Source organism: Ailuropoda melanoleuca, chromosome 6 (genome assembly GCF_002007445.2).
Source record: "Ailuropoda melanoleuca isolate Jingjing chromosome 6, ASM200744v2, whole genome shotgun sequence".
Taxonomy (NCBI): domain Eukaryota; kingdom Metazoa; phylum Chordata; class Mammalia; order Carnivora; family Ursidae; genus Ailuropoda; species Ailuropoda melanoleuca.
In genome coordinates this window covers 65,308,692-65,320,696 of record NC_048223.1, presented here as the reverse complement: position 1 = coordinate 65,320,696, position 12,005 = coordinate 65,308,692, and the positions used below count along the sequence as shown (strand labels likewise).

The window sequence follows — 12,005 nt, the reverse complement described above, 5'->3', positions numbered from 1 at the left end:
TTTATAAGATGCATCAGAAGTGGGATAGGCTACGCTAGAGATAGAGATGGCGATTTACTTAATTTTTCTCCTACCATTTTGAAAATACTCATTCGTTTGCTTTGACTCTTCTATAATACCTGAGATATTTTGCTTGTTTTTCTTCCCCTGTTCATTCCCATACTGATTTTGGAGGTAAAAAGTAAAGCAAAAAGCCATGGAAGAAAATGTTAACTTTTTTTTTCCTTTTAGTGTGTTGAGACTTTCAACTGTACTACCTTCAAGAAATTAAATACTGGGAGTTTATTTTCAGAGAGTTTATTTTCTAAAGGAAAAATTCCTGTCTGTTGTGAAATGCACTTTTCTATTTCAATTTCAATTAGTTACACTGAACTAAAATTTTGAAAAACTATTTGTGAGGCTATCTTACAGTCTTCCATGGATCTTTACCTGCCATATTTTCAAGTACTATTTCATATAACATGTGACAATAGAAAGATGTTCTTTAAAACAATAGCATCAACACATAAAAAAATTTTTTAAAAAATTTTACCTGAAATAAATAAAATCAGGGAGTAGTCATAGCTGTGAGTGGGTGTGTTCACTGAGGAAGTCTATGCTAAGTGCAAGGAAAGCCAAGGATGGACTCCTAGAAAACCACAGATTTTAAGAGGTGGGGAGTAAGTGTGGATTTCCTACTCCCTCTCTCTCAAACCATGTTGTGTGGGGATGCACCTGACTGTGACCCAATAAGATATGGTCCTGTGGCACCCCAGATCAGAAACACTAGCCTGAATACTGCACCTGCACCTGTTAGCTCTTCCTTCCCAAGTACAACCTTTCAGTATTGCCTAAAGGAGAGGACAGCTCCCACTCGTAATGATGGTCTAAGTAGGCAACAGTGGGAAAAGAGGCAGAGACTGCTCAGTTAGCTGAACTGTGATTATTTCTTAGCCATTCCAGAAAGAATAGTTGGTCTTTCCAAAATCGATTGCTGCTAGTTGGAAAGAATTTCTCAAATCACATCTCTCTGAACATATTTGTGCAAGGTGCCATTTAATGTGGGAATTTTCTGGCCCTCGATGAATGGAAGAGACCCAGTTTGGTTTCTCTAAATGCCAACTAAATCGTCTTGGCCATGCACATGTATTTTTTAATAATATACTTTAATGCTTGTGGAACAGCAAGAAGATCAGTGTCCTCGAGTACAACAAACAAGGAAAAGGTTAGTCGGAATGAGCTCAGAGATTTAATACATGGAGGGTATGGAGAAGGGACCATATCAGACAGGTCCTAATAGCCCATTATAATGACTTAGGGTTTTACTAGGAATGGATGGAAAGCTATGAGGATGAGTAGAAACTGGACATTAAGATTCGTAACATAATTCAATTTCTTTAAAAAAATCTAATTAGTACACGTAGCACAACAGCCTTTGGAAACTTGCATCGTTGCTCAGGCACACTGACCAAAAAGCTGGAAAGTGTCTTTTTTAAAATTTTTATTTTTATTTTTTGAAAGATTTTATTTATTTGACAGAGAGAGCGGTAACATAAGCAGAGGGAGGGGCAGAAGGAGAAGCAGACTCCCTGCTGGACAGGGAGCCCCATGCAGGACTTGATCCCAGGAGCCCGAGATCATGACCTGCACCGAAGGCAGACTTAACTGACTGAGCCACCCAGGCACCCCCTGAAAACCTGAAAAGTTTCTTAATATTTAGATTTTAAAAATATTTTCTGTACGTTTTTAGCTTGGGATCATTCCTGTACCACAAAAGTTGGGAATAATGTTACTTCAGTTAAGCTAATTGTACTGAGAACTGACTAGGGAAAATTATTTTCATGCCTGCCCCACCAAGCAGCATTCTGATTCCTAATGCGATGTCCTGAGTTCCTTAGTATGGAGAAAGAAGCCTGCAAAGTGAGGCAAGTCAGTTCTGGCTCCCTTGACAGGATCCGCGTCGAGCTGGAGCAGCTGCGGGAGCTGGAGATGAGACTCACGCACGCGCTCCTGGCGCGCACCAGCACTGGGAGTCTGGGCAGCACTGACCAGATCGGTCTGTGGAACGGAATCTGACCAGAGTAAAGCTCTTTAGGGCTGCACGTCCTGGTGAGATGTTTTCACCTTCCACAATCAGCTGTGGTCTGGGCATGCCCTTTTCAAATTCGGACATACCCATTTGCTGGCACGTCTTAGTCAGTTTGGGCTGCTATGACAAGAACACCAGAGAGTGGACACACCGTCATTTCTCACCGTTCTGAAGGTTGGGACGTCCTAAGTGCCCCCAGATCCCTTGTCTGGTGAGGGACCTCTTGCTGGTTTGCAGGTGGCTATCTTGTACCTTCTTGTTCTATCTTCACATGGCAGAGGGCAGAGAAGAGGCAAGCTGTCTCCTGTCTCTTCCTATAAGGGCACTAATCCCATTCATGAGGGTTCCACCTAATTACCTATGACCTAATTACCTCCCAAAGACCCATCTCCAAATACCATCACACTGGGGATTGGGGTTTCAGCATGTGAATTTGGGGGGATACAAACATTCTGTCCATAGCATAGAGTCACCATAAAGATATAATAGTGCATAACATATGAGATACAGACCCTTGAAAACATGGATTCCACCCCCCCCCCACCAGGCACACTGAGAAATGTTTTTAAAACTCAGTCCTCTCCCTTTGTCAGTCTGGTGCTGCTAGTGTCCTCATGCACAGAAATTAATTGCAGCTGCTGAAATCGCCTGGTGGTGGCTGCTGCAGTGGGGCCATCTAGAAAAGTATCTGGAATATCCTTATTTTAAAAAATAATTACACACATACATATATAAATATATATACGTAAGATATATCTTTTAATAGATACAACTTGTAGTTCCTCAGGGACCAGTGGATATTAACTTGGGAAGCAACTTACTGCTTTGTCTGAATCAGTTTTCAAATTATGGGACCCTAGCTAGGTAAGCAGGAGACTAACTCCAGCATATATACCTGGGTCAAGTTCACACTTCTCAGACCTCCTGAACTCCCACCAGCCTCTTTCGCTATAGTATTGCTGACTTCCTATCTCTGTCGTGCGCTCTGATAATCATCTATTACCTGGCATTATCATTTAGCCACTTCATGGTTTTTTCTACCTCCATCTTATGCTTTTAGAGAGTAGAGTGTTCAATAAATCCTAGCCCACATCTGTCCACACAACGTTCTTCCTGTCCCTCGACCAGAAGCTACTGAATCGCTCTGTCCAGGCTATTGACTGTGCCATGTTTGTTTCCTGTCTTGAAAAGTTGGTGTGAGAATAAAATGAGCTGATGCAAGAGAAAGCACGTTGGGAAGTTCAATAACTACTTACATGTAACATATTATTTCTTATATCTAACATGAGCTCTGAGAAATATCGAGGGCATATATGTAGGGGAAAAAAACTACTTATGCCAGTCCAAAAGACAGGTTAAATAATACTTTTGCTTCTGTTTAGTACAGCTGTTACTGAAAGTATACTTACGAGGTTTCTTTTCCGAAAAATGTAATTACAGATGGGATACACACCTTTACATGTGGGCTGCCACTATGGAAACATCAAGATTGTTAATTTCCTGCTCCAGCATTCTGCAAAAGTTAATGCCAAAACAAAGGTAAAGTTTCTTCCCCTTTGTATCCACCACCAAAGTCATTAATTTTGTGTCCAAGGAAGTTAAGAGTAATTTCTTCCATCTTGCTTCTGCAGAATGGGTATACACCGTTACATCAAGCAGCCCAGCAGGGGCACACGCATATAATAAATGTCTTGCTTCAGAACAATGCTTCCCCCAATGAACTCACTGTGGTAAGTGTGAAGGGAAGGGAAGAGGGAGGCTAAGGGATGAGGGAGGGGATAAACCTGGATGCTGGAATCTTCTTACAGTTTTCATTGTGCACCAATGTCGCTGTTTTACTTTCATTAATAGGTGTAAACGGAATGTTCTGTAGAATTCAGGCCAAAGGATAGTATCTATATTGTGAGTCGTCCAGAGAGAGAGATGTGATTAGTATTCCACACTTAAAAACTACAAATCCATTACCACCTAGTAATATAAATATAAAAAGAAAAGCATGTGTGTTTCTTTGATGACTTAGAATGCTAAAAAGCCTCTTGGGTTCCATGTGTAGCAGCCAAGTCTCTGCTGTGTGAGTGGGAACAGGTTTGGTGGGTTTTGTGCAAGGTGCATCTCTGATGAAATAGTGTTTTGTGTATGGCAGTGGGTGGGACCAATGAGACACTCACCTTCCGTTTAGTATGGGCGAACCATGTGGAAACACACACTGAGACACGGGGAATGACTTCTTAATTCCTTGTCCTCGTTTCCCTCTTGCAGAATGGGAACACTGCCCTAGCCATTGCCCGGAGGCTTGGCTATATCTCAGTGGTGGACACCCTGAAGGTGGTGACTGAGGAAACCATGACCACGACTGTAAGTAGCAGACGCCGGACCTCGTCACCCTGAGAGCCAGCTCTCACGCTGTCGGTTTTCTGGGGCTTTTGGGAGATGAACCAACTTTACCCCATTTACAGACTAAGCGCCATGCTTCCAAATGCTGTCACCTCGTTGTTGGCGGCCAGCATAGCAGCTCTCATTTCTGATATTGAGAAACTAAACACGAAAAATACCTTTCTAAAAGTTGCATTCGTTGCTATAGGGTGCTATGTTCGATAGAAAGCTAAACGCATGTATTTGTTTGTTTTGATATAAAAACATTTTTAATGAAATGAAGGCAGAAATATTTTAATATCCACCTTTGGTAATGTGAGTAAGTTGGTTCTTTGAAATGTTATAACTCACACATGATAGTGGATACGTTGTTGTCATTACTACAAATGCATTTTTTACAGTGTTAAAATAAAACATTAGAGAGAGGATCAAAATTGATTTTGCCACCACTCTCACTGCTCTTTCGTTCAGCTATTGGAGTTTTCATAGGAAAAACAATAGGATGTTTTGTTAAAATTATAAATAAATCTTTACCAGGAGGCCTTACTGGCGTCAGATACATTTTTACAAGCTGCAGCCTCTAGGATACGTCATTTCTTATTAGCACCATCTGGAGCCTTTGAACTGCATCAGGATTTGGTAACTGTGGAATCAAGAGCAGATATTGCACCATATAAGAGGCTTATTGGAGTTATTCCTGACTCCATGACTCAACACACATGCCTGAGATTGCCTTCGTACCATGTAGATTTAGGACTCTGGGACACTGGGAATTATCAGCTCTGCCTCCTTTTCTCATCCACCACCTTCCGATGTGAAGGGAGGCTTAGTTAGCATCTGCAGACAGTTCTTATATACACTGCTTCATATAAAGAAAATGGGTTGGGGCACCTGGGTGGCTCAGTCGTTAAGTGACTGCCTTCGGCTCGGGTCATGATCTCAGGGTCCTGGGATTGGGCTCCACATCAGTGGGAAGCCTGCTTCTCCCTCTCCATTTCCCCTGCTTGTGTTCCCTCTCTCCCTCTCTCTCTCTCTCTCTGTCAATTAAATAAATAAAATCTTAAAAAAAAAAAAAAGTCAAAGTCAAAGACATTCTTCTTTAAAAAAAATGGGTTGAGGGACTCTGTAGCAACCTACTGGATGAGTTATTTGGTGATGTACAGGCTTTAAAAGCTAAAAAAATAAAATAAAATAAAATAATAAAATAAAATAAAATAAAATAAAATAAGCCTGTTGATTGCAAGGGAGAAATTATGCAATTTGCAAAAAAGAAAGCAGTAGCTTTAATGGGCTAGGGCAATGGTTATCAACCAGGGCATGTTTCTAACTTAGAGGTATAGTTTGTATAGAGATAAATTACTACACATTGCTTTTATATGTGTAGTATATTGAGTATTTCATGATTTTAATACCTGTTACTAAATTCTTAAGAAAAGAGTTTAAACAAATTATGTTTATTAACCTTAATCTTATAGATATTCCATGTGGCTTTCTCCAGAGTGAGAAAAAAAGAAGGAGAAGGACAAGGTATTAAAGAATGGTCAAGCGTCAAAATACTGTAAAAGATTTGAAATCACTACAATAAATATATAAAACTACTTTTTCAGTGTTAGAGAATTGAAACCTATATATGTTCAAAATATAAATCTTGCTTATTGAATGTAAATGACTTTCTCACACATTGGGAAAGTTCAGAATGTTTCTTGAATATCAAAAATGCTTGAGGAGGGGCTCCTGGCTGGCTCAGTTTGTAGAGTGTAAGACTCTTGACCTTGGGGTTATGGGGCCAAACCCCACGTGGGATGTAGAGATTCTTTAAAATAAAATATTTTAAAAAACAAAAAACAAAACTTGAGGAAAAATAAAGTTAAAGACAGAGGAAGTAAAGTTACAGCCTGAGAAGGGTTTCAAGGCTCTGGTTCCAGGTGAAAGACACAATGTATACGAGAGTCAGGCCATATCCCTCAGTGTCATCCGCTGAGTTGGCTGGTAATTTCTGCAAGAGAAGATAGGACTCATGCTAACAGGAAAGATCTGATTTGCCTAATGAAGTAAGTAAAGCTTCCACCAAACGAAGTGCTCACATAGGTTAGGAAAGAGTCCACTGAAGCCCCTAAGACTTAGTCCAACATTGTGGTGCTGGAGACTTCACTTCAAGCTGAGATGCCGCAGTGTCAGTCTGCTCCAGCAGTCACATGTCACCCGGCACAGATGAAGGCTGGCAGAGTTCAGGGTGGGGTCTGTGACTTGAGCGCACTAACCAGAGTGCAGCCCCGTGGCGCGTGGGCCTCCGCACGGCCCCTTCCTGGGGCCCCAGCAGCCACTGACTCCATAAGCAGACATCAGTTTTTCAAAAAACCTACATGAGTACAACGTAGGACATGGCAATTCTGAGAAAGATGCTTGAGTTGGTGACATTACAATCATAGCAGAGTAGAAAACTGAGGAACCAGAAGCTGACGTTCAAAAGATGAATTAAGCATTTAAATTGCATTGTTTAAAATAGTTCCCTCGTTAGCAAAGAACAGAGGACATCTATCTCTCAGACACCGATCTCTAATACTGTTCTGTAATAAAGAGAATCAGGGCTTCTTCGAGAAATAGCTGAATCTAGATCTGGGGGAGGAGATATGCAAGATGATCCTGGAACATCTTGTAGTGCCAAAAAGTAAGGAAGTGTCTCCCCCTAAAGTAAGTAACTCAACACACATACACACAGTTATGGGGCTGTGTCAAAAGCACACAGGAGTCAACTGAAAGAGTCCCCAGTGGCCAAAGCTGGAACAGTTATAGATAGATAGATAGATAGATAGATAGATAGATAGATAGATAGATAGATAGATAGAAAGAAAGAATGAATTGGAGTATAGTGCAAAGTATAAAATAAATTTCTGTGATCCATATTGATGTAGATAAATGACTGAATACATAGGGAAGAAGAGGCAAATCAGGCAAAAAATTCCAAACAATTTATGAAAGTACTTCACCCTCAAGGATAGAATGTAACTCTGCACAGCTTAAGCGTGGGCTGAGTATAGTGACTTCCCTACAAAGGAAACAGTATGGAAAGGGACATGGGGGGAAATAGAATAACTTTACGGTAGGGAAACCTGACAAAACTGCCTCAGCCAGGTGTCCAAGGGCAACATCAACACTGTTAAATCCTGTTGATACTATGGACCCTTGATACTATGTGATGAAAATAGCACTTTACCTCTGTGGTCTTCTTCCCCAAAACATGGAACCCAGTCTAATCATGAGAAGAACATGAGACAAATCCCAATTGAGGGATAGTCTACAAAATACCTAACCAGTTCACTTCTAAACTGTGAAGCTCGGGTGCCTGGGTGGCTCAGTCTCTCAAGCCTCTGCCTTTGGCTCAAGTCACGGTCCCAGGGTCCTGGGATCGAGTCCCACTCAATCCCTGCTCAGCTGGGAGTCTGCTTCTCTGCCCCTTCCCTGGCTTGTGTGCATTCTCTCTCTCTCTCTCTCCCTCTCTCTCTCTCTGTCAAGTAAATAAATGGAATTTTAAAAATAAATAAATAGATAAATAAACTGTGAAGGTCATCAGAAGCATGGCAAGTCTGAGAAACTGTCACAGCCATAGGAGCCAAAGGGGGCATGACAGGTAAAGATAATGTGGTATCCTGGATGGGAACCTAGAAGAGCAAAGGGACATTTGGTAAAAATTAAGTTAATCTGAATAAAATATAGGCTTTAATTAATAGTAATATGGGAGTACTGGTTCATTAATTATGATAAATGTACCATAGTTTTAACAACCCAGCTTTTTGCAGTTGTCTTATTTAAGTACGTATCTTCCCTTTTACCATTAGCCTTTCATATGCTCAAAATAAGAAGAGGCCTCTCTCACTGGCTGTCTCTCTCTATCAGATACATAGATAAAATCTTAAAAAAAAAAAAAAGGAATAAGAAGAGGACTTGTTTTAAGTCTAAAACATTAAGTCATTAGTATTTTTAACAAGTGGTCAGTGTCCTTTGGATTTATACAAGCTATATAGGTAAAAAGTCATCAAAAAGCAGCTAAAAAATTCACTAAGGCCTTTGTTCTGTAATATCCAGTTCTTTAAAATTGCGTGGAGGTGAAAATGATCTTGCAAATGTGTGGCCTCTAAAATATTTTCTACATGGCATAGTTGCAACAGTAATATAATTTATGCAATCTCAATGTTTTATATTCTAGGAATTAAAATGTACATCTAGAAGGGGAAGACAAAATTAATGGCTGGCTTGGCGCAAGCAGCAAAGCGCAATGCTTGCTGTTCATTTGGCTTATCTTCAGCCAAGACTTTTAGGGGAATGAGGTGGCAGGTTCCTCAGACCATGAAAAAGTATAACAATGGACTCGGAGAGGCGGTATCTCTCTTCTCTTTTCCTCTGAAAAGCCTCATTAGGAACCTACATCTTTTAGGCTGGTTTGCTTTACCACTAGAATTCTTTCACCTTATCTTTCTTCTTGGCAGTATGTATGGTGAAGACCTTAATGCTAAGGGGCAATTTTGATGTCATTTTATATGAAGGAGCTCCATGATATTCAGCACATCAGGCCCATAATAAATTAATTTAAATAATTAATTAATAGTTGAATTGATTAATTCTAATTAATTTAGAAAGAAATGAATAGTCTCATTAAAATGTTCAGTCTGCTTATACTAAAGTGACTGCTTTTTTTGTTGTTGTTACTAGACTGTCATAGAGAAGCACAAAATGAATGTTCCAGAAACGATGAATGAAGTTCTTGATATGTCTGACGATGAAGGTATGAAAACCACCTTTGTGTTCATAATAATTAAGAGTGACTGTGTATCTGTTTCCTGAAGAATGTTTATTGCAAAAAATGTTTTTAGAAGTGTTAATGTGTTTTGTTGTCATAGAAAGAGTATGCATTTTCTACATACTTACATTGTTCACTTAAATCATGCAGTTTGTAAAGCCAACGCCCCTGAAATGCTCAGTGATGGTGAATATATCTCAGATGTTGAAGAAGGTATTTGTAACTTTTTACTGTGATGGAACTTCACTACCAGCTTTATCTTCCATTTCTTATCTTCAAAATGTAACACTTCCTTGAGTTACTAACTCTTCATCTAACTTCCAATTATTAATTTATGTACCAGTTTAAAAGATGTATATTTGGTATTAGTGGTCTCTTTAAAACCCCTCTCCCTGAATCCATTTCCAACTTGCAAGTACAAGTATCACTAATGACATGGATTGCTTTCTGTTTGTTTCTATTAAGCAGAAAATTGATTTTTATTGTTTACATTTGAAAATCTAGAAGAGGAAATCCGATTAATGTTTACAGCTAAAATATGTTTTAAAATAAATAAGAGAAGATATCATCTAGGTAAGGAGCTAAATGCTCATTGTAAGGTTTGCTCTAAGCTTAGGAGTAAAAACAGCTTTTGAACTTGAACCAATAATGAAAACTCAGCCTGAACAAAATTGCTTTCAGAATATAAATTTTCAATATTGATTTCATGAAAAAGAGCAAAATGTAAATTCTTGCAGCTATACTTCATTCGTTTAAAAGGAACTACTTGTTTTCTGCCTTATTTCAAAAATCAGTGCATTTGACCCGCTCATGGTGTGTAGATACAGAAATGAATGAGACCTTCAGAATTTCCATTGGAAAATTAGCATCTTTACAGTGAATAAATATTATAAAGATGGCAAATTTTGGAGTTTTGCTGGAGTAAGGAAATGTGTGCTTATCGAAGCTCTAGTATATTTATGTTTTTTTCTTGCACCACCTGACTCTCCCAGGTGGCATCTATCTTCTCGCTCCCTCTGTTTGCCACCTCTCGTGTATTTTTCTCACAGATCAGACTCAATGTTGTTAGTCTTTCTCTGTGTTTAGGTAATTTCCCCTATTTTAATTATTGGTTTCTCCTTTGAGTCGCACAAATTTAAATGAACATCTAAATAGTGGGAAGCCTACATAATCCAAAGTCACTTCACCTTTTTTGGATTCCCGTGAGTGCCTACTGGAACTGTGCTCTGGCCAGGAGAATGCATGCCTAGAACAGCTAACCCCTTGGTGGTCATTGAGGAACCTGGACAGAGCTGTCTCATTGTTCGTAAATGTTGTTTTGATAAATGTTAAAGGTTTTTACTATTTTTTCTTTCCTTATGCCTAAATCATCAGCTATTTATTTACTAATGTTTTATCCGCAATTGGATATTTATATCATCTTTAGGACTTTAAGAATAATATGGCTTGCTGGCATATTATATTTTAATGACTTCTTATATAAAGTTTGCAGAGTAATTTCTTTTTTTTTTTTAAAGATTTATTTATTTATTCGACAGAGATAGAGACAGCCAGCAAGAGAGGGAACACAAGCAGGGGGAGTGGGAGAGGAAGAAGCAGGCTCATAGTCCAAGAGCCTGATGTGGGGCTCGATCCCATAACTCCGGGATCACGCCCTGAGCTGAAGGCAGACGCTTAACCGCTGTGCCACCCAGGCGCCCCTGCAGAGTAATTTCTTATGTGCAGAAGACAAAAGGAAAATGTTGTTCTTACATAGATGTGTACGCACACAAAACATGTCAAAAGTATATTTTCAAATGCAATTTTATGAAATATGACAATCACAGACCTAAAAATTTGCTAGTTTTGGACAGAATACCCAAAATAGTTGCATTGATGAGAGGCCAAGCTATATAGCAGCTTTATAAACGTGAATAACCAAATAATTTCCTAAAAAGGAGAAATTTTGAATCATTTAATTTAAAGATCATTCATCTAGCCATTTAACTAGAAATGACAGTGATTTCTTATGGATTTATCTCAGCTTGGGAATTTGAAATTAATAAACAAATTTTAATTCTCATTTTATTCATCTTTCTTTACACTTTTTGGCCCTTGCCTTGTGGGTGTGTCCATGGGCTGTGAGAACCAAATGGCTATTGATTTTATAATGTAGAATTTAATGTTGGGGGGGGTTCCTAAAAGATCACTTCAACCATCTGTGCTGGAGTCACTTCTATAAAATGCTCTCTGAGGAGGTCTTTGGCCCAAATGCCTTAATGACAGAAATTCCCGAATTGCCAGCCTGCCTATTCCACTGTAAACAACTCTGACTTTAAAACTTCTTCATTTCACTAAGTGTCCATCTCATTGATTCAGGCTCTGATATATTTGGGACTGTTTAACACAAAACCTGCCTCTTCCGTGTGACAGTCCTTCTTTCTATTCTCATTAGTCAGTTTTTCTCCAGGCGTATTATCACCACTTCCACAGCTCCCTCACCATCGCGGCTCCCTCACCATTGTCTCCTATGCACATTTCAGGGTGTCAGTTTCTACCTCAGATTGAGGTGACCAGACCTGAACACAGTATTCCAGGTGCAGTCTGATCAAAGCAGAGTAATGCAGGGCCATTGCTTTGTCCATGGATGATATTACAAATCTGTTGTTGAAGTTTAAGATGTTTTTGAGGTTATAATATCCACTTAATTTGACTCCTATTAATACCACTGTCAGCTAAAGTTGCTAAACTGCTTACGTGAGCTCCAGTAAGCCGCGTCTGCCCTATCAT

At 39.4% G+C, this 12,005-nt stretch overlaps 1 protein-coding gene across 18 annotated transcripts in view; it reads left to right on the top strand.

The window, feature by feature from the left end:
- Positions 1 to 12,005, top strand: part of ANK3 (ankyrin 3) — a 657,955-nt gene that overhangs the window by 529,550 nt on the left and 116,400 nt on the right. For 14 of the 18 annotated variants that reach the window (XM_034662548.1, XM_034662550.1, XM_034662547.1 and 11 more), the window contains 5 exons: positions 3,509 to 3,607; positions 3,700 to 3,798; positions 4,328 to 4,423; positions 9,149 to 9,221; positions 9,387 to 9,449. In XM_034662548.1, the coding sequence (XP_034518439.1) occupies positions 3,509 to 3,607; positions 3,700 to 3,798; positions 4,328 to 4,423; positions 9,149 to 9,221; positions 9,387 to 9,449 (430 nt within the window). The remainder of the gene's footprint in view (positions 1 to 3,508; positions 3,608 to 3,699; positions 3,799 to 4,327; positions 4,424 to 9,148; positions 9,222 to 9,386; positions 9,450 to 12,005) is intronic. The other 4 variants (XM_034662555.1, XM_034662556.1, XM_034662558.1 and 1 more) reach the window with 1 other exon arrangement.